The sequence below is a fragment of the Poromitra crassiceps genome, assembly GCF_964638095.1.
Source record: "Poromitra crassiceps genome assembly, chromosome: 11".
NCBI classification, from domain to species: domain Eukaryota; kingdom Metazoa; phylum Chordata; class Actinopteri; order Beryciformes; family Melamphaidae; genus Poromitra; species Poromitra crassiceps.
In genome coordinates, this window is record NC_139643.1 from 3,164,955 (window position 1) to 3,188,000 (window position 23,046).

Consider the following 23,046-nt stretch of genomic DNA (forward strand, 5'->3'; position numbering starts at 1 on the left):
TGACACACGACGTTGACACGTTTTGGAACAGCACTGCACAGTGGCACAATGCTCCTAAAAGCAAAATGCTTGTTTTGAATGATTTGGCACCTTCTACCTTCTATTACTGTCAACACTGTTAACACCAGTATTGTTGTATTGTAATGACATGCCATAAAGGTTTATTGAAAGTTAGGGGAGAGCAGGGGGTCCCCTACTATGTTTGATACATAGTAGGGGTGTCACGGTACACAAAAGTCACGGTTCGGTACGTACCTTGGTTTCGGGGTCACGGTACGGTACGAATACGGTACAACGGAGTAAAAAGCAACAAATCCCCAATTCTGTTTTTTTCCCTTTTAATTTTTCTGAAATCTGTGTTTTGCTTTTTACTATTATTTTACCACCAGAAATAGTGTCTAATAAGTGGGAATGAATAAATGTCCACAATTTAATAAGATCTAAGGCAATCCACACAAAAAGGTTTTACTCTAGAGCAGCGATTTTCAAAGTGTGAGGTGTGCCTCCCTCTCAGATGCCTGTATTCCAGCTGTTTGACAGGGTAAAGGCATTTCCCCCCACTTTAAATCTTTATTGTACACAAGTTTGTAAACAGAGTGCATGTGGAGTAGCCTAATACAGTGGTTCTCAAATTTTTTCAAATGAAGGACCCCTAAACTGACAAAGATTAGACCACGGACGCCCATTTGATAGGATTTTGTCCCACGGTCCCCCATATGATAATAAGATTGATGCTTTTAGATGTTTTATTACAGAAAGTGTATAAAACCCATGGCCAAAATAGTCATTGTGTTACTTATGAATGGAATTATAGCAAAAATAAATGACCCCCCTTTTGGCTGGAGACCCCCTGGAACCCCCTCAAGGACCCCTGGGGGTCCCCGGACCCCCATTTGAGAACCACTGGCCTAATACTCCCACCGACCCCTCCCCCACTGTGTGACAGACAGCGGGGTGGGTTTCACTTTCCCAAGTAAGTACGCTAACGTTATTGGATGCCAGATGGGACTCATCCCCTCTTCCTCACCGCATCTCGCTTGTTATCTCACGCGATATAAGTTGCTTGTTTACAAGTTAACAGCTTTGTCAGTGTTATGTAACATTTAGCCGCGACGCGCAACTATAAAGGACTAAAGGAAAGTCCTTTAGTTGCGCGTCGCGGCTACGTAACGTTACATTAGCAAGCTTACCTCGTTGGCTTGATGTTGACAGAATTTGCAAAACAGCTTATCGCCTGAGTCATAAAAGTCATTATGATACTGGTCTGCACTCGCTTTTTTGACGACAGTAAAGGGGGGGCAGCTGGACGCTTCAATGTTGTTGTGGTTTTGTGAAGCAGCATGGAAGCTACGGCTTGTAAACACGCTGGAGCGACCCTCGGTAATGTTTCCTCTCCACAAAACGTCCCATTCAGTGAACGCGGATTTCTATGGCCCTTGTGTTGTTTTGGTGCGTCTTCTTCTGTGGCGTTTATGGCGTTCAAACAGCGTTTAGGTGCTTTACCACCACCTTGTGGATTCGACGTATTCGTCGTGTCGCTTCCCGCACCGAACCGTGACGCCCATACCGTGACTTCACGGGACGAATACACGTACCGCGACACCCCTAGTACATAGTGGTACTTGGACGGAAAAGTTTATGAACCCCTGGTCTACAACACTGACACACACACACACACACACACACACACACACACACACACACACACACACACACACACACACCAGAGTCAGCCTCAGAGTCGGGCGCCTCGTTGTCATCCTGGTCAAAGCCGTCCAGGTAGATGAGCTGAGGCAGCAGCTGGAACACGCTCTCCCGGTACTCCTCCAGCGTGGTGATCTCACAGTTAAACAGGTCCAGGCTCCGCATGGCCTTCAGGCTTTGCTGCAACACAAAGCACATGGCTACATGTTAGCATGAGAAGCTAACACAAAGCACACGGAAGAGAAGCTAACACAAAGCTAGGGTTGCCACCCGTCCCTTAAAATGCGGAATCGTATTCAACAGGCACATGCCCGTGACTCGTCAGTCTAGTAGTAGCCGCCAAGTAGCCGAGTACAGCGACGCTGAGCTCTACGAGTTGAAGAAGCTCTACGGGCTGTAAAAAAAGAATGTCACGTGTGACATGAGTCACATGATTTTAGATGGGTCAAATTAATATTTCCGGTGTATCTTGTCCATTCTATGGCCAGACGAGTTGTAATATAGTCATGTTATGGTGTTTTGGGGTCATTAATAAACGAGATTGAGTGTAGGCCTGGGCGATATGGCAATTTTTTTTATCACGATATGTTTTCTTATATCGATCGATGTCGATATTTATCACAATATAAATTTATCAATAATACTAATTGCACATAAAAAGCACATGAAGAATTTTAGGGGCACAATTAAAATTCAATGCAGAGCGATATAGAATGTATTCGATACGACTCTATTAATCTCTGACCGGTTACAATTAAGTTGAATTCAATTCAAAGTATTCTCATGAGAGAGGCTCAATGCAGCTCATTGGCTATTGTTGTCATTAAATGATAACCCTTTATTTAGTCATCTGTTTGTCCATACTATTCACTTATGGCTTTTTAATGTAACTTGATCCATTTGCATTTTCAGCTTATTATAATTGTTCTATGCTTGTTACTTGTTTTCCCTTATACCACTGGTCTTTGGTGTGCTTATTCTGTTGTGTGTATTGCATTATGTTGTTTTAATGCAATGAACGTCTTGGTCCAAGGCTAGGTGTTGATTATGCAGCTATAGTTAGCTGCTGTTGGTTTGATAAAGGAAGCAAAGACTGTTTAAACCATAGATGTGTAATGTTATTCGGATAGCTGCTATAGATGGTCTATCTAACAGATAGCATAACGTTAGCAAGATTGTCAAGTATGAAGATATTAACGTTAGCGCGTAAGCTAACGTTAGCGTTAGCTAACGCGATGTAGATGCTAATTTGATACCATTCATGACAGCCAGCTACCGCTACCCATAACCAGAACTACTGTCTGCTGCAGCTTTATCTCCCGTGTACAAATCCACGGCCTGACATATTTTAATTTTATCTGTTTGTTACTCTTGTTTTGCCGGGCCAGGCTCTAACTGGTTAGTAAGAGCCATCAGCCGACTGCGAGGCTCTGAGCACAGCAGAGAAAGGGATTCTTCCGCAAACGCGTGCATCACATGGTTTATTTTCCATTGATGCCATTGGTTCCACTCAGTGTTGCCTTCAAATACCCCCCAAAAACGACACGTTATTCACAATAAGCATTGCTGTGCTAAGCTGCGGTCATGTTTCTGAGGGGTTTTGAACGCAACACTGAAAATATTTTATCGAAATTACAGCTCATAAATTTATCATCGTTATCGTGTCCGTTTTTTTCGTGAAAATTTTCGACATCGTTTTATCGCCCAGCCCTAATTGATTGTTATTTTTCTATAACTTTTTGGGGTAGTGCAATTTTACATTGAAGTCAACGGGGAGAGGCTTGCGTTTTCCTCCTAAAACGGGGAGGGAACATGTGCCGCCTACAAAATGACGTATTGCCGATCTGATGTGATCTGATGTATATATATCTGAGGAGCACCTAAACGCAGCATGAGGGGACCAGCCAGTTACTGCTTGAGACTGGCTGCCACAGCTGTCAATCATCCCTTTTTATATCATCAAATAACTACGGTACTTAAAAACAAACTGATAAAAAAAACTAACACTTGCACAGGCATTAGCATGATAAGAGAACTATCTCAAACGATACAAACCACCTTTGGAAAAAATTATCCGACGTGTACTTTGATTGTTTAGTTTGGTTAATTTTCCCATCCACTAACATGGTGGAGGCCTTGTGACCTATACAGACACCAGCTGCCAGAGGCAGGCAATCTAACATTGACTCACCTGGCCGGTGAGTCAAAAAGATAATTTTGCACCTGGGTCAGAATGTCTGCAGCTGTTGCTCGTTTGGTTTAGCCGGTCCTTATGATTATCATGATATTGATTTCAACCGTATCACCCAGCCCCAGTATAGGCAGTTTCACCAGAATTCTGTTGCTAGGGAACAGTTTGGACTCAAGTTTACTTCCTGTCGGTTATTGTCTTAGCAAATACTGCAACAGGAAGTAGGGCTAGGGCCAATTTAGAATGTTTATATTGTCAAGTTGAAATGGTCTATAACCCGTTTTGTTCTGTTCGCCATCTTCTCTCCCTCCCCCATCCTCTCCCTCTCCCTCTCTCTCTAAAGATTGTGTGTGTGTGTGTGTGTGTGTGTGTGTGTGTGTGTGTGTGTGTGTGTGTGTGTGTGTGTGTGTGTGTACCAGCGCCTCCACGTGGCTCAGCTCTTTGATCTTGTTGCCGCTCAGGTTGAGGTAGATGAGGTTGGGACATTTCTCGGACAGAGTCTCCAGAGCGCCCGAGATGTTGTTATCACTAAGCTCCAACTAAAGACAACACAGGAGAAAACAACCAATCACAATGTTTATTTACAATCACATCCTGGTAGAAACCTCCTCTGTCATGTACGTACAATTTAAACAGGACATGAAACATTTGATCATTTCACCTTTTCGCCAACTAGGGCGCTGCTTGAAGATGTCACTAAGTTGACTGTACAGTACAACAGCATTATGCTGTGAGCCTGTTAGAATTCAAAATCCTTACTACCACCAACACTTAAAGTCCCTGGAAACCAAAATCCACAAAAACCTTCTAACTATTAAATGTAGTGAGTAATTGTGAGTAATTGTGTGCCTCAGAAAGTAGGAGACATTAGTTTCAACCCTAACCCCAAAAATCACCACTTTTCTACAAGGTCTGGATTTCCACTTCCTCATTGAAGAGAGCAGTGCGCGCGGTGCTAAAATGAATGATCTTATGACGTCATAAGATTTTTTTGTCCGTTCTTATAAAACCTTCTTGCCCCCTCAGCGCTCGCTCAGTGTCTGTCTGTCTCCCTCCCGCTCTGTGTGCCGAGCGCTATGCTGCCTGCTCCCTCTCTCTCCCGCTCTCTCTCTCTCTCTCTCTCTCTCAGAGGAGACCTGCAGTCCTGCACGCACACACACGGGACACGCCCACACAGTCAGCTAAATTTATATACGGTACTTTGCGACGTTCATCATCGTTCAAATTTGGCTGGTGGCTCATTAACATAGGTTCCTGTGATGAACTCAAAATGCTAAATAATAAAAAAGTATTTCTGGTTTCCAGGGACATTAACTACCTTGGAATTGGATTCAAGTCCATTGAATGAATTTGAATGATTGGGATGTATTTACTATTTTGGTTTAATCTGCATGCCTGTCCAAGTGACACATACAAGCCTGTCAGTGATATTCAGGCCTACCATGACCTTTCTGTGAATTAATAAACAAGATGAATTGGTCATGTAAACACTAAGTAGTTAACTACATGACCCGTTAATCTGGTTTATTAATTCTTGTTAGGATCTCTCTCCTAAAGATCAATATATCAGCTTCAGGTCTTCTCAAACCTTTTGTTTGTTTTATTAAAGAATCAGCATCTTTGCAGAGAAGTTGACTGAATGTGAAGCAAGAATAACTCTAAACGGCCTTCCTTGTTGTTTCATTCATCAGACTTCTGCTGACAAAAACAGCAGGAGAAACCCAGACATTTAGAAACACCACAACATATCAATAACCACTAACTTACTGTGGTGATTTGCAGCCACATGATTGGTTCCTGCATCCTACCGATCATTACATGTTATTTAACCGCACCAATTGTAACGTTACACAGCTAACGCTAGCCTTGAAACAGCTACTGTAACGTTAGCATGTTCGTTAGCTGCTAACCCTCTGGAGCGCGGCATTTAACGTTACAGTCTAGTATGGAGCGCAATGTTTCCCTTCCTCAGCCAATTCCCTGCCGCTCTCCCCAGGCTCTGGCACCTCCTGCCCGCATTGTATTTATTAAGAGTGGCTAATTAAATATATTGATCTTAGAAAGCTGCAGCAGCAGGGGAGTTCGGCTGTCAGGAAGTAGCTCCCTTGCGTGATGCACACTAACATGATGCATGACGAAGTCATGACCCGGCTAGACTCGTTGCGTTCGTTGGTTGGATTGGTCAGTATATCGCTAGTCTTTCACAGTCGTAGTCATGACCAGAGTGAGAGTAGATTCACAACACACGATACGCATACTGCCCAGTGCACCCATACACAATTGAATTCACAGGTGTCAATGCCTTTTTGCGTAGTTTTAACTAGAGCTGCCGAAAATAATCGATTCAGAGATGCATCGCGATGCGGACGTGCACGATTCTGCATCGATTAACAAATATCAAAAATCGATTATATAAAAAAATAAAATAAAAAAAATTATAATCAAATAAAATAGAATGTAAGTACATGCAGTTGTTTATTTTAATTATGGATCATAATACAATGCAATTCCAAATGAACTTTTATTTTAAAAGTAGCCACACAGTGAGAAAAAAGAAAGTGAGAAAAAATAAATCATGTATTGCGGAAAAAGTGATGCATCGATTTAAGATGCATCGCGATGCATCGTGATGCATCGTTTAATCGAATCGAATCGTAGACTTGTATAATCGAATCGTATCGAATCGTGAGATCAGTGAAGATGCACAGCTCTAGTTTTAACTGACAAATCTTACCAGCGTACAGGTTGCGTGCAGGTTGGCAGCTCTGCACATGCCCCGTCGCAGCTCAAAGCATGCAGGGATTAAAGCAAAAAATAATCTTCTGACTGAACATTTTTCCAGGCCTATTTTAGCTAGTTCTGGCTTTTTAAAGTGTCAGTTTTTTTCCCGACGTGCGGTCGTTTTCCATTGGTTTTCATGTAAAAAAGGTGTACAGTGTGTACATATGACACTCATTTCACTCCAAAGTTCCCAAACACCCAGTAATGATGCATGGATTGTGTTCCAGGCTGAATCAGTATGTTGCAACAAGGACATACTTTTCACATTTCATATCTGACTCCAATTGACTGAAATCCATCATAGCGACTGAGAACTTTAATCCCTGAGCATATCATTTAAACCAAACTTATCAGGGTGAGTTAAAAATCACAATTAAAGTTGGAAATAAGGTCCAGGTTGTAAAAAACTAGAAATCTCCTTTAACATGTATGTGACATTCTGATCCCATGATAAAACACTCGCTTTTAGCCTATTAACAATTTATTTTGTTCTAAATTCTGAATTGTATTATTTAGAAAAACAAATAGTCAGATAGTGACAATAGACAATAGTCTGGAAACACAAATATTTTCCTTTTACCATACTTTTCCAGACCTGGAAAATACTAAAATCAAATTCCAGACTTTTCCATACTTGCGTAGGAATCCTGAGTGAGTGAGTGTGTGTGTGTGTGTGTGTGTGTGTGTCTGTGTGTGTGCGCGTGTGTGTTGTGTGACCTTGCGGAGCTTGTGCAGGGCAGGCATCTTGGCCAGTGAGCTCAGGCCTACGTTGACCATGCTGAGAAACTCCAGCTCCTTATAGTCGTCCGTCAAGCCCTCCACCTCTCCATCTGACGAGCGACAGTTATCCACCACCAACTCTGCTACCTGAGAGAGAGAGAGAGAGAGAGAGAGAGAGAGAGAGAGAGAGAGAGAGAGAGAGAGTTGATGAGAAGAGTCTTAGGCGACCAAGTTTTCATTAGTCGGTTATTCGCATCAAGAAGAAAAACCACTCCATTGGGGGAGCTGTGTTGTGGTTAAAAAGATAGACCACGGTTGCCAACTTTAGGTACCTGGCTGGAGGGGGATTTTGACGCCGTCAAACTAGAAAGCAAGGAATCTCTGTCTGTCTGTCTGTCTGTGTATGTGTGTGTGTGTTTGTGTGTGTCCTTGTTCTCATGTGTGTGAGCATATCTTTCCGTTCGTCCGATCTATTTCACACTTGGCAGGTGTATTGCTGGGGAATCAAGGCAGGCAGTGCCACGACTAATCAACTAATCGATTAATCGATATCTTAGTCCACTATTAGTCAACTAAGAAAATATTTCCGCGAGGGCAGCCCTACACATTTTAACCAGATTTTCCGAAAATTGGCAAAAGAAATGAGGTGCGTTTTCCACTATGGATTGTTTAACATCACGTCCTGTGTATTTGAAACACTAGTGTTATGCGGATATTAGGAGTTGGTGCACAGTCAGTTGTGCTGTCTGCCTGCTGATTAAAACCCGTGCCGTTGTCTTGCGGGCGAGCTAAAACCTTCCAATTGTGCTTAAATGCGTTCCTTATTTACCTTACAAGTGTATTTAGTGAGTGATTAAGGGTGAGACAAAATATCAATACTCACGATATCGCGATATTTCTACTTGCGATATGTTATCGATACACTGCAGGGTACAGTATATGCAGCAATCCTGAAGTTAAATTCAAGACTTTTTCAAGACCCTTCCAATAAATTTCAAGACCAAACTAACACAATTACTATACATTTTGAGTTTGAGATTGCAAAACTAAACGGTCTTAGTTTGCCATAACTTCTATGCACTGTATCAATACAACAGAATTCAGATAGGCTGGGAAGGAATCAAGCTCAAGAGAATAAATTGAGTGACTAACCCAAAGGCAAGGTTTATTTAAACTTAAAAAAAAAGTATATTTAGAACAATAACATGCTCTCTCACTCACTCACATGCACACAACAGTGTTTCCCTGAGGAAATGGAGAGATCATGGTGGATAGACCCTGGACCCTCTTGAAAGAAAAATTTGTACATTTTAAAGTAAGATGCATCAATCTGGTGCACTCTGAGAGCAAAATGAAGAGGTTGAATTGAAATGAATATATGTGGCAGTCAAACTCTATTGTGGCGTGAGAAACACTGATCAACTGTCACTGATACAATGCTACAATTCCTCAGAAAGAGACATAGTTTCAATGTTGATGCACACACACAGCCTCTGTCTGTGTGCTGGTGAGCTGGTGCTGAAAAAAGTATTGAAATTCAATACTTTTCAAGGGTCTTGATTTTCCCTAAATTGAATTCCCAACTTTCAAGACTTTTCAATACCCCGCGGATACTCTGCACTGGCGCCAAGTATTGATATTTTATTATAATATGCAGGATCTTGAAACTGATTCCCTGCAGCCATTTTGATAAACAGTCACTTAGGGTTGTCAAAAATATTAATACTTAGGTACTTACTCGATACTAAACATTTTAAACATATGCTTCCTTTGCCTCCTTTACACAAACAGACACGCACACATCCAGCTCAGCCCCTCCTCCCTCTTCTCAATGAGGCCATTTACACCCATCGCTAACATGCGTTTTCTGTGATCAGATGCCAATCGGATAGTGCTTGACCACATTAGCCTGATTTCATTTACACCTGGCTTTAACATGCATTTTGGGTGATCAGATTGCACTCTGATCAACCAAAATGGGTTTTGCATTTACACTTGTGTTCAATGTGGTCACAATGCGTCCCTGACCACCTCCGGAGGTTTGGCCGATCAGATCGCAATCCATCTTTAATATGTCTTGGGGGCGTTTACACCTGTACTTTCAAGTGGTCAAGCACAATCTGACTGCAATCTGATCACAGAAAACGCATGTTAGTGCCAGGTGTAAATGGCCTCAATGTGCTCCGGCTGGCCGGCTTGTTGTTGTGTTGAAAGTATGGTTGTCGCTAGTAAAACAGCGTGCGTTTCCCGAAGGAATTCGCCTTGTCAACATGGCAGCAGATCCTCCGCCACCAGTTTTGGTCTCTAATAAGGAATTTTGAGAGGTAAGCTCCCGTTTCAACGTTATTGAAGCACATCATAAATGTTAACATAACGTAACGCCAGCATTAGCCGTTACCCACATTTGCCATTTGCTAAGCTATTCCAAACGTAACGTTACATAGAGCTAGCTGCTACAGGCTTGCCCGAGAAATCAAATGGCTCCAATTTTCCTCCCTTTCTATTGGCTGAGCTCTTGATCAGTGACGTCCCCAAACCCAGCCCGCCCATCTCTCGTGCCTAGGCCCCTCCCAGCCAAAGTTTATAAAAGTGGCTGCACACCATGCTGGGACTATGGAGTGTGGAGAATTGTTGAATAGAGAGAGAGATTTGTGGAGCGTTTTGATTAGACTGCATAGTGTAAATTGTAGTATTTAGTAGTTTAGGTTTAGTTTTAGAGTACGTCAGATAGCCTAGGTTGTGTTTGTAAAAATAAATGTTTGTCTGTTTGTTGAGTTTAGTTTAGTGGCCAGGGACAGGTTAGGGATAGTCATGGGTCGAAAGTGTTGTGTTCCCGGGTGCAAAAGCTACACGGAGACTTGGACATCAGGCTGAAATGGCTGCAACAACTGGGCCTAGCAGCTCCGCTGCCTCAAGAAGGTGTTTGGCTGCAATCCTGCATTCCCCCGGATAGTTTCTCTAGTCCAGTCATTCTCAACCTGCTGGTGGTACTTGGAAGGATCCCTGGAATCTCAATGTTTTTTTATGTGAAATAAACCCAACTTTAAAACATGTAGCCTACAGTAATACTATCAAAATACTAAGCTACTATTAATGAAAATAAGCTTGAGAATGTAAATGGGGTTTAAAATAACTTCCACATTGTTGTTTTTAGATTTAGGAACAAAATAAGAAATGGTTTCTGACGTTTCTGACGGACACTGCTACCTGTTGCGCGTACACTAACGTTACAAGCAAGAAGCTATTGATTACAAGAAAGCAGGCATGTTGCAAAATTGGCTGAAAACGAACTGGAAAGAGACGTGGAGGAGTCCCGCAGCAATGAAGTTCAACAAGTGAACGAGGAGGACAGGTCAGTGAAACGAGCACAAGCCAGAAGCGCAAGAGCGGTTTGCAGCCACATGCCTTCCAGTGATAACGCTAATAGCGTTAGCAGCGCTGAACCGAGTGCCACATGTGCTGCTAGTGGCTCCGTCAGCAGCGCAAGTGGGGAATCAACAAAGAAACGATGCAATTAGGTTTGGATTCAGCTGCGGTGGGACGGAGGAAGAGCCCAGGCAACAGTGCGGGCTGAGCAGGAGAGTTTACCGTAAATTCCGGACTATAAGCCGCACCTTTTTTCCCGTTTTTTGGCCTTTTTTGGCCCCTGCGGCTTATATAACGGTGCGGCTTATCTATGGATTTTTTCAAAAAAAAAAAAAAAAAAAAAAAAAATCTCTCTTTTTTAGCACTCTTTCTAACTATAAATCCTATATAACTATAATAAGTTTTAATTTCCTCTCTTGCCCTCTTTTCACCACACTGTATGACACTGTATGACACTGTGTGCACTGTAAAAACAACACAGGTGGTGTTGTGTTATGTTGTTTTGTTGAAATGTTAATAAATGGGAGCTTCCTCTACAATCCCCTCTGTGCATGAACCCTTACATATGGTAATTAAACATTAAAACACACAAAAAAAAAAAAAAAAAAAAAAAAAAAAAAAAACATTAAAACACCCGCGGCTTATAGTCCGGTGCGGCTTATATAAGAAAAAAATAGTCAACTTTGAAGGTGCGGCTTATACACCGGTGCGGCTTATAGTCCGGAATTTACGGTAATAGAGTTGTCTTGTGACGAAACACTGAAGCCTGCTTTCAGAAAGTTGTTGGACTTTTGGATAAAGCGACACAGAGAATACCCTGCCCTGTCTGACAAAGCTGTGCACTTTCTCCTTCCTTTTGCGACCTTATATCTGTGCAAGAAAGGCTTCTGCTCACTTGCTGCCATCAAAACCAAATACAGAAGCAGGCTGGAATCAATCAATCAATCAATCACTCAATCAATATTCACAGAGACAGGCACAACCTTCACATTATGCTTATGTGAGTTGTCAATGGACATCAACATGCTCTGTATGTGTGTGTTTGAATGTTTGAAGTACAATTGTTTGCTGTGTGTGTGCTGTGTGTGTGTGTGTGTGTGTGTGTGTGTGTGTGTGTGTGTGTGTGTGTGTGTGTGTGTGTGTGAGTGAGAGAGTGTTTGAAGTACATTTGCTGAAATAAAGTTCTCAATTTTCTCACTTGCTGTGTGAGAATGATACGGTTATGTTCTCATTTACTGAGGTGCATTGTATGAGAATTGTGTGGAAGAGTTTGCTAGTTCTAGTGCTACCCCTTTGTACATTGTGGCTGACAAAAGTTAACAATAAATAATGTTATTAGGAATAAATGTGCCTCCTGCGTAAACTGTGCAGCTGAATAGACTGTTTTTTTTTACGTCGGTCATATGGTGGTACTTGGAGAGCCAACTAATTTCTCAGGTGGTACTTGGTGTAAAAAGGTTGAGAACCACTGCTCTAGTCTAACCCACTGCCCCAGTAGGGCAGCGCCGGTGTCACGGCCACCACCAGCAATACGCTGTGTTTTATGCGAATATTTCGGCTGGTTAGAATGCATTTCAAGAAACTGCTCTAGCTAGCTTTCATTGCAAAACTTCGGCCAATGCTAATTAGCCGACTACCTTCAGATAAAGGTTGTAAGCTCACCTGTAACTATCGGTGACATTCCTGATACCATCCACTTCCATGATCTTTAGACATGTTGTAATCGCAGCGTATCGGTGACATTTTGGAACCATCGGTATTGTGCTAAGCTAAGTTTCACAACAATGAACTGGGCTCATTCAGGCTCAGTTTTATAACTTTTACCTGCTGCTCCTGCACATCACAGGCTAAATGATGCAACATAAATATACATTATGTAAAGTCATTGCATAAATGTGTTTTTATTGGAAAAAGTGGCGTTAAGTAAGCAAGACTTGTTGGAGTGGATATCACAATGCAACCATTTTACGGTCAAACTACCCATTTCCCTATTCCCGCTGTATTTGCAAGGGGTATATATACACCCCATCGGTGGATGTGTGTTTCTCTTAGGGTCTACATTTAATTTAGGGATGCACCAATCGATCGGCACGTGACCGGAAATGGCCGATTTCCACATGATCGGCCTCGACCGGTGATCTGCGCCGGTCACTCTAAATAGCCGATTCTGTGAGCCGATTTTCACGTGACGTGCGCGCACCCGAAAGCAGCGAAACCGAGACGTATGAGTTGCAGCCAAAACAAAAGCAGCCACTACACACATGCCACAGCATGTCTTCGTCGGTGCGGAAATTTTTCACCGTCAGTGAAGACGATACAAAGCTTGCAGTTTGTCACACATGCAAGTCGAAAATAAGCCGCGGAGGGCCAGGGTAGGTTGGAGTCCACTCCAGTCTGAGCGGCTCGCTTCACCTCACCGCAGTCACCGGCCCCTCTTCCCCGACCAGCTGCAGTCCACATCACCGCTGCCTGCTGCTATCTGTCAGTCACGTTGTAACGTGGATACAGGAGAGGACTATTTGTTTCGTATTGCGAATAGAACGACGAACATAATAATAAAACGCATCGGACCAGTGTGCAAGGTTTTCTGTGAGAGATGATTTTTTTTTCGAATGGCGGATTAAAAAAACGGACTCTGTGGGTCAACTCGAACTCATTTCCTCATCTACTCAGCCAAATCCACAACTGTAGAGTGGGCATGGCTTCGAAGGTCTCTGGACTCCAGACCTATAGGCTATAAACTCCTTGTCCATGGATAACATTTTGACGTTTATTTATTTTATTTTTATTAATTTATTTGGCGGGGACATATACAAAAAAAACATTAAACACCATAGGGGAAGATATGCTTTGTAACAGATTTAGCCATATAGGCTACTTTCCATCTGGAGCCCCTGTTCTGTTGCACCTTTTTTCTTTTGGAAAAGTAAATGTATGATAGCTGTTGTTTTATATTCATTGTATTTACACAAAAAAGAAAAGCTCTTTCCAGTAACCTGGAACACTTTTATTTTGAGATGTTTTTGAGTGAGATCGTCCTACCTCATGCAAATGATAAGAAATGTGACATGAATGTTAATTTGCTATTAACTCATTGAATGCCAATGACGTCGATCGGCGTCAAAGTAAATAGTAACGTTGAGTGCCAATGACATCGGTCGGCGTCAAATGCGTTTTTTGACGGTGGGACGTGGATCAAAGCCTCAGGCATCTCCTGTAGAAATATTGTAGCTATTGAAGGTGTATAACCTATTTTACAGACCCATTAGGTGGCAACAGTGGTCTCCAGATTAGAGAAGGGTCAGGAAAACAGCAGGAAAAAGCCCCATGATGAAAGAGAAACCGCTCATGCTGCAGCCAGAGCCATATAGATTGCTCTGGCTGGAGCTGACGTTGGCTGCGAACAGCAGTCAATCCGCGCCCACAACTGAGCCTCTCTGTCTCTGCTGTATAGTTTCTCCACACGATTAGCCGCCAGAAAAGCAGCACCCGACACCGAAGGGCCAAACCATTCTCAGCAGTCCGGTTTGGCTTTTCCGTGTCGCGCTGGGAGCCGGCGCACAAAAACGGAGCACTCCGAAAATAGACGCTGGGTGCGTGAGGCTGTGTGTTAGTGTGGGGAGGAGTTTGCAGCTGAGGGGGGGGAGAGGGGGGTGGGTCATGCAGGGCACCACACAACTACACCACGTCACTACATCAGAAAATATTAGCTTCAGAGTCAGTGAATGTGCTTGAAATGCTTCATTTCACAAAAGGCTGAATATCTCAGCTTCTAATTTGAAACGGCTGTTTTTGCTGAAAACAACCTATCTTCTCCGGCTGATAACTAAAGAACGGAAAATGATATCAATAATTTTTTTTTTTGCTGATGATACAATAGAGTCTCATCGTTCTTTGGGCGTGTTCGGTGTTTACATAGTAATATCACACAATATTCTGTGGGCCTCGAGAAATCACTGAAAACGCTCTGAAACTCTGGCACTGGGAGCGTCCGTTCTCCAAAAGTGGCTGGCACTCAATGAGTTAATAACACCGTGATAATACTGATAACCGTGATAACTTTAGTCACTATAATCGTGATATGGAATTTTCATATCGTTCCATTTCTACTAGCAGTTGCATCAAATTTGGGGTTGGCTACTACTGCTTGAGAGAGAATGTGAGAGAAAATTTAGTATTTTCTTTTCACTGAATTCAGTGGCCGCCCTGTAGCGGTCTGACTCAGTGCCGGGGTGCCAGTCAGGTTTAGGCCTGACAATATACATTGTCATATATTTTAGACTGAGTAAAATCAGTCAGAGTCAAACCTCCCACAAAGGATTCACAAAATGGGTATAAATGCAAATATATTAAATCATATCATGAACCCAAGAAAACCATAATCTTCGTAAGCAAGCAACCATACAAGTAGAATGAAGGCAGTTGACAGTAATAATCACCACACAACACACAAAGATCGTATATGCAACAAGCTGTATTGACTGTTCAGTTCACTGCAGTTCAGTTCAATGCAATGCACGCAGAATTTCAGTTCAAAACCAGCAACAAAAATAGTTTAAATCCCCAACAAAAAGTAATTCCACTCCGGAATCTCCTTGTGATCAAAAGTAAAGTAAGTAGTTCAAAAAGCCCAAAATTTATCCACACGAAATTTGCCCCACAGAAAACTCCTCTTCCCAACGTAAACGATCTCTGGCAAAGCCAGATACCTCAGCCTGCGTCACGTGATCACTTCCTGCAAAGTAGCACGGAGTTGAGAAGCCGGTGCTTTTGTGAATGGGTTTTCCCTCGGCATGCGTTGATCCAATGTTGGCGTAGGACGAGCGGTACCAACGCTACTATACACGGACTTTTCAGCACGAGGGTATTTTTAACCAGCGCGGTCACTGCGGGACGGTCACTGCGGGACGGTCTCTGCCTCTTCCCCTGCTTGGTGAGTTGTCGCCATCTTAGGTTTAGGCTACGCCATAGTTATGTGTAAGGAGGGGATTGGACGAAAGCAGGTGAGGGAGATGTCAACTTGTGATTGGGTGGATAGGAGATGCGTGTCAAGGGGTGTGTGTCTCCATTGAGAAATACGTAGTATCAGAGAGGGGGGGGGGTGAGAGAGAGGAAAATGAATGGAGTGATGTTTGGAAATGGCAGATCGCCACAGCCCGTATGGAGTAACATCATATATGGATTACATGCAGCAGCCGGGGAATACCTATGTGATGGACAGCAAACCGAGCAGGCTGTGAAACGCCTGCAGCCGGAGGTACGTTAAAACGCTCTCATCTCGTTTTCTCTCAGATATAAAAAGCATTATGACCCGCTGTGAGTCGGAAAATAAGCTATTTACAAGACATAAATACAGGCATTTCACATGCCCTGTTTTCCTCACAGGTCGCAGTTCAAACTGATCATCGTTTCTGCTGATGCTAATCAGCCCGAAGTTGTCAGGGTGACAAACATCCTATTTAAAGTTGGAAATAAGGTCCGGGGTGTAAAAAAAACGTAATTCTCCTTTAAGCCTTGAATATACCACAGAGTGAGCAAAAACTTTAACGCAAATATAAATTCATTGCAGACCACCTGCTGCGCCATCTGACCGAAGCCATCGTCACGTCGGTTTAAGTTTTTGTTTCGGTGGGTCCCTCCAGGCCTGAAAAACATTCTAGTGGAGACACTGAAATGTAAAGGAAAGAAAATAGGCTAGCCCTCATTATATTAATTACAGCATGTAGTAGAAGGAGATGTGGATGATGTGGCCCACACAGCTCTGCTGCTTCCTCCCTCTCACTAACGTTATACAGTATTAACAACTTCATTCTTTTATCAGATTACAGAGAAGCCCATGTCAAACACAAGGAAGAGAACACCAAGCCTATACATGTAGGCATTCTGACGTTCACCATTTTGCTGTCAAAGTGCACCAAATTGATGCATTTTACGGTAAAATGTAGACAATTTCTTTCGGGCGGGGGGGGGGGGGGGGGGGTATGCCCCAGTGTCTTGCCAGCCAGCTAACTGGCTAACGCATAACGTTAGTCAATTCTGTATTTGCACATGTGCCCCTTATTGCGTTTTACAATTCACAGTGTTCTATTTTTAGTAGCAAATGTGAGCGAAATGCTTGCACTGTCCAGCCCTGATTTTGGGCCCTGTTGGTTAGCTTGTTAGCTAGCTAGCAATTTGTCTGTGCAAGCAAGATAATGTTATCTAATAGCCAACTTAAACTACAATATCACAATATATTTGTCACGGTCATGTTGTGTCACTTTTGCTCCAACTAGTCATTTATTCTGGTAACAACACAGGTCTTCTGTAGGCAGTTTAATTCTACAAACTATGAAGCTACCACAGCAAGGTGCAAGCTAAAACAACAAGCTAGCTAGGTGGACTTTTTTGGGACTCTGTTGTGGTGGGTCGTTTGTTGACATTATTTGGCATCCAGCTACAGACCCCCGACCAGTGTCGAAAATGAGCAACTGCTGGTAAAATATGCAAGTAGCTGCTGGTAGATTTGCTTCACTCACCAGCCAAAAAAGGCAATGGTAATCTATTGTGTGTGTCTATAGTGACTGGTAACATTTGAACATTCACTAGCCATTTGGCCGGTAGACAAACCCCGACCCTGTCACATCATTATACTGCCCAGTGCCTCAGTGAGTACTGCATCTTGCGTTAGCGTAGCGTTAATTTCTGATGACGTGCACAACCAACACTGCCAACAGATGCAGAATACGTGAGGCAGCCATCATGTGCACGTGAACTCGTATTAAAAGCAAGTATATCTGACTGCACCCTTATAGTGGCTACAGCGGTTCTAATGGTTACAGCGTGAAAGCTGTTCGCTCAGAGATGGACCTGCTGCCTGCAGGAAGACATGGAGGCTTGACAGCTTTCAGACCTGTGTGTGTGTGTGTGTGTGTGTGCATGTTGGGGGTTTAGGCTAGCCTAGTGTAATCTGTAAGAATACGTTGCGCATGCGTGAGTGTGTGCACGCGGGGGTTAGCCTACTGTAATCTGAGTGTGTGTGTGTTTGTCTTTGTGTGTGTGTGTGTGTGTGTGTGTGTGTGTGTGTGTGTGTGTGTGTGTGTGTAGGGGGGAAGGGGGTCTGAGCATCCACACACCATCTGCCGGCTTCCCCCAATTCCTAAAACATGACACCACCCGTCTGTCTGTGTGCACAGCACCGACCTGTGTGTCTGCACAGCACCGACCTGTGTGTCTGAATGTGCTTTCATGTTGGATTGAAGCGGCTCGGCTGTGGTGCAGTTGGTTATATAATCACATCATGGAGTCTGGAGAAGAGGCACAACGCAGCGGTTAAAACCAGCCACTATCCGTCTGAACGAGCGACCGAGGCATGCTGCTATCCATCTTGAAACGGAAATCACAAACGGTATTTTGATCGATTCGGCTGATCAACGCTGTTCAACGCGCGCTTATGGTCGCTGCTATTCTGGAATTTAAACAGTATTTTATGATAACGTATACGGGGAAAAGTTATTTTGTAACGTCATTATTATCGCTGATATCAGCATTGTAATTAGTTTCAGCACTCCTACTCGGTAAAGTATTGTCTGATGCATCAGAGACAGTGTCGGACAGTGTCATTTTTGACCGGTAAAACGGTAGGTTATATGATCTGTAATAATCAGTAACGTTATTCATGAAACAAGTAGCTACTCCTTCATGACAAGTGTGTTACTTCCTGTACCAGGGGAAAGTAATTTGATTACTGCAGCGCGTTACCACCCAGCACGAGCTCCACAGCCTCCACTTTAAAATGTCTCTGACCGACCTCAGTCCACCGCCGAGCACGGGACGCGCTCAGCGATTAGTTACCGCGCAAATCTTCGACAAACGCTCAAAACATTCAACAAAAACAGCTCACGACCTGATTACGTATGGAAAAAAACACAGCCGGTCGGGGATAGAATATAAAAATAACTCGGTGCAAGTTAAAGCCGTCGGGGAGTTAAAATGTCCGCTCAGCGAACAACGAGGCACGAGCCGCCGTGTTGTCGTTGTTGTTGTTGATAGCCGTTTGGCTCGCGCCCATCGCACGAGCTGTTTACTTTAACGCCAGCTCGTGCCAGTTGTATTTGTCCTCTGCAGGAAAAGCCTCGCGCTCGTTAAAGGCGACTTTGTGCGCGCGATCAAAAGTTAAAGTCGACGTTCCGACGCATTAAGCTGTTTTTAAATGCAGGGTGCACGAGAGGAGTCCGACCCAAACTTCAAAAAGAACATAAGCGCCCTCTCCTCCCCTCTGCTCGGCGGGATCACAGGCAGCACAACGCTGAAAGCTGATTCCGGTATAATCGGTGTCGGCGCGGCCACCTTGAAGGGATTTGTCCCTCTCGAGAGGAGGAGGGACGCTAAAAGATGATTTCACATCGCACCGGGATTACCCGCGTGCTGCTGCCGCTTGTCCCACTGGATACTGATCAATAACTTGATCGATAGCCCGCCGGTGAGCGGAGTTCCAGCGGGAACTGTCCACAAACTAACTAAACTGCGGCGGGTCGGTGGCTCGTGAAGCGGCAGCTCGCCTCCCGGCAGCCTCACCTCGATCGGGCTCCGGTTCCTCAGCTCCAGACTGATCCTCTTCTTCATCTCCATGTTTTCCTTCTGCCGGTCTCTTTCTCTCTTCCTCTGATAGTCTCTTTCTCTTCTCCCGGTAAACTGTCGGTAAAGTGTGTAGGGGAAAGTCTCTCCGTCGCTCTCGCGCAGTAGTCACTTTGCTACTGATCCTCCATGATACCTTGCGCCCTGCCCCCTCTCGCAAGCTCCCGCCCCCTTCTTAAGACCCACCCCTACCCTGCCTCTGATTGGGGCTGGGGTTAAGTATGAGGAGTGATGATTGGTTTGGTTTTGGCACGAGGACTGATGGTTGGTCAAGGTTAGGGTAGGGTAAGCCAATCAGAGGCGGAGTAGGGTGGGTCTTAACCAGAAAAGCAGTGGGGTCCTGTTCTTCATGTGTCTGGGTGGCTGCATGTCTTCCTCTCACAGTCTCTCTCTTTGGGGGAAATAAGGCTTCGCTTTGGATGAACGACACGTCAATCAAACGTGGGCGGGCGTAATCCACGCCGCTTTTCTTGTTAAGACCCGCCCTACTCTGCCTCTGATTGGCTTACCCTGATATTCTTACCTTAGCCTTCACCAATCATCCCTCCGTATGCCTAAAACCCAACCAATAATCGATCCTCATGCCTAGCGTCCTCCTCTGCTCATAGAGGACACTACTCATGCCCAGAGCCAACCAACACAGTCAGAGGCATAGTAGGGCGTGTCTTAACAAGAAAAGCAGTGGGATCTCTGACGCTGGTTGGATGACCGACACGTCAGACTGATCGACCGTAATGATCCGTGAATTGTGTGTGTGTGTGTGTGTGTGTGTGTGTGTGTGTGTGTGTGTGTGTGTGTGTGTGTGTGTGTGTGTGTGTGTGTGTGTGTGTGTGTGTGTGTGTGTGTGTGTGTGTGTGTGTGTGTGTGTGTGTGTTGGGGGGGTGGGGGTGGGGCGGACTTAAATACAATGAGCCAGGCCGTCATGTAGCCTAGCTGGAGAAGAAGAAGAAGAAGAAGAAGAAGAAGAAGAAGCGATTATTATTATTAATAATAATCATCATCATAATCATTATTAATATGATTATTAATATTGTATAGTATCCTAACAATAACAACTGAAATGTTTTTGTTTGTTTTTGCTCCTCTCCTTTGTTCTACTGAAACATTTAAACTGCACACCACACAACATGGCTGACAGTCCCTGGCCAGGCCATAGAGCCAGAGCAGATAGACAGGACACACTAGCTGTGTCTCAATTCAGTGGTCACGCCAAAACTATAGTAATATAGCTTAAAACGCCTGGACTACTAGTGGAGTAGTGGACCAAAATTACTAGTATGCTGTGTCTAGTGAAGTCTCAGGGCTTTAGCTCACTTCTTCATGCCTCCTCAAATTATAGCCTACAATAAGTTTACCATATAGCCTACCGGTATGCAACAATAGCTGTTGTAGGCTACATAGTTAGCCTAATTCTCCCCTTCCCAACCCGACTCGGCCTTCCTACATCACCCTGTACTTTTCACTGAAGAAAGCATCACATTTTGTGTTTCCCCAGTTCATGTTATAATCACAAAATCTTTATGCTAGTCCGACGCACATAGGCATCAAAACTCACAAAAGAAATTGCATCTTACAATGTATAAAATGCAAACAATGTGTAAACAGCTGTTGCACTATCTGCCACCGATCAGTGATAATCACATCAGGATAGACTAACTATGCTACAGTATGAGTGAAATGACACACAGCAGGAGACATGTGGCACAAAAGTGGGCCCAGCAGATTAATAGGCCAGATGACAACAAGTTGCGCACCTATTGTCAATTCAAGAATGTTATTGAAACCGAGCCATATGTACAAAATATCCTATCTAGACAGTACAGAAGCGCTTTAGCAAAATTTAGATGTGGAGTAGCTCCTTTAGCCATATAAACTGGTAGATATACAAATATCCCAGCTGATAGTCGTTTCTGTACTCTTTGTAACAATGGTTCTATTGAATCAGAAGTCCATGCACTTAATCATTGTGAACTTTATGTGGACATTCGTTCAGAACTGTTTACAGCTCTCAAACTCCGTTGAACATTTTAACAAGTTGTGTGTAATTTTAACTGGTAAACACTGTATCAACGAATGTGCCAAAGCCTGCCATCTCATCCTGAACAGGAGACAGTATTTTCTGTGTGTTTAAAACATGTGCTTTTTCTTTTTCTTTTTTTCTCTTCTTTTTGTTATCCTTCTGTGTATGATGATGACTGTGTGTGTGCGTGCGTGCGTGCGTGCGTGCGTGCGTGGGGGGGGGGGGGGGGGGCGGTGAGTGACATGCATCTAATTAGCTGATCTCTGTATGCTGTTACTTTTTCTTTCTTTTTATTTTATCTGATGTGATTTATTGTACACTACTGTGTGTTTTTCTTTTTTGTATTTTTAAAGTCTGTGTCTCATAACTCCTATGTGAGTGGTCCGCAATAGCTTACTTGTTGTATGTACCGAATTGTTTTCATGCTGTTGTTGTATTGAGGAGTGACACATAAATACACTTGTATACTCTACTCTACTCTGCAATCATTTTTTAGGTACTTTATTGAAGTTATGCAGCTATTGCCATGGGGGAAATGTTCACAATATTCAACAGCAAGTTCCATGAAAAACCTTTCACTTTTAGAAATGTGTTTTAGGCATGAAGATTAAATTATCACCTTAAAGATGATTTATTAATGAGTTCGTCTGTGTTCATGGACTTCAGCTCTGCATTCAACACAATCAACCCGGTCAAACTCTCATTAACAACCTGCTCATATCCCACTACAACTCCATCAACATCTATAAATATACAACATCTATAAATATACAGACGATACAACCATCATAGGCCTCATCACAAACAACAATGAAACGGAATACCATGCACAGATCAACCAAACAGTTACCTGGTACACAGACAATAACGTCCTACTCAACTCATCAAAAACCCAAGAACTCATCATCGACTTCAGACGCCAGCAACACCCCAAAACCCCCATACTCAACCCTGGCAAACGCATAACCTTAAATGGAAAACCAACACAGATCACATCTACAAAAAAGCCAATCAAAGACTCTTTCTCTGTCAGCTCAAAAAATTCAGTCAGAAAACATAATCCTGCTCCGTTTCTATCTGGCCGTCATACAATGCATCCTCACCTCCTCCATAACAGTCACTCAAAAAATAAACTACAGAGAATCATCAATAAATCCTCCAAAATAATCTGCTCCCCCCCCTGCATCTGCCACTGGATCCACAGCTTCCTCTGGAACAGACAACAGAAGGTAAACTCCAATCACTCCACAACAAAAGAACAAGAAAAAGGGCAAGAAAAATCATTTCTGACCCAACACACACAGCACACTAGGGCTGCCATGATTAGTCGACTAGTCGCGATGATGTAGATGACCAAAATCGTCGCCGACGTATTTGGTAATCGACATCATCGCATGTTTTTTTTAGCTGAAAAAAAAGAAAAAAACGTTTGTGGGCAGTGGTGGCCCAACGCCAACGGTTTAGTGAGCTTGTGACCGGAAGGTCGTCGGTTCAATCCTCGGGACCGGCAGGATAAATCTGGGTGGGGAAAGTGAAAAGGCAGCGCTTGCCCCTCCCGCATTACCACCACTGAGGTGCCCTTGAGCAAGGCCCTTAACCCCAACCGCTCCAGTGGAGCTGCTCAGTGGCCAACAGATCAGACTGTGGT

The 23,046-nt window shown here is 43.6% G+C and overlaps 1 protein-coding gene across 1 annotated transcript in view; it reads right to left on the reverse strand.

Annotated features, from left to right (window-relative positions):
* anp32e (acidic (leucine-rich) nuclear phosphoprotein 32 family, member E) overlaps positions 1-19,488 on the reverse strand; it is a 38,377-nt gene extending 18,889 nt beyond the window's left edge. The window contains exons 1-4 of the mRNA XM_083645577.1: positions 19,319-19,488; positions 7,394-7,543; positions 4,312-4,434; positions 1,725-1,884 (exon numbers count right to left, since the gene is read on the reverse strand). Coding sequence (XP_083501703.1) covers positions 1,725-1,884; positions 4,312-4,434; positions 7,394-7,543; positions 19,319-19,372 — 487 coding nt within the window. The 5' untranslated portion in view covers positions 19,373-19,488. The remainder of the gene's footprint in view (positions 1-1,724; positions 1,885-4,311; positions 4,435-7,393; positions 7,544-19,318) is intronic.
* Between the last annotated feature and the right edge of the window lie 3,558 nt (positions 19,489-23,046).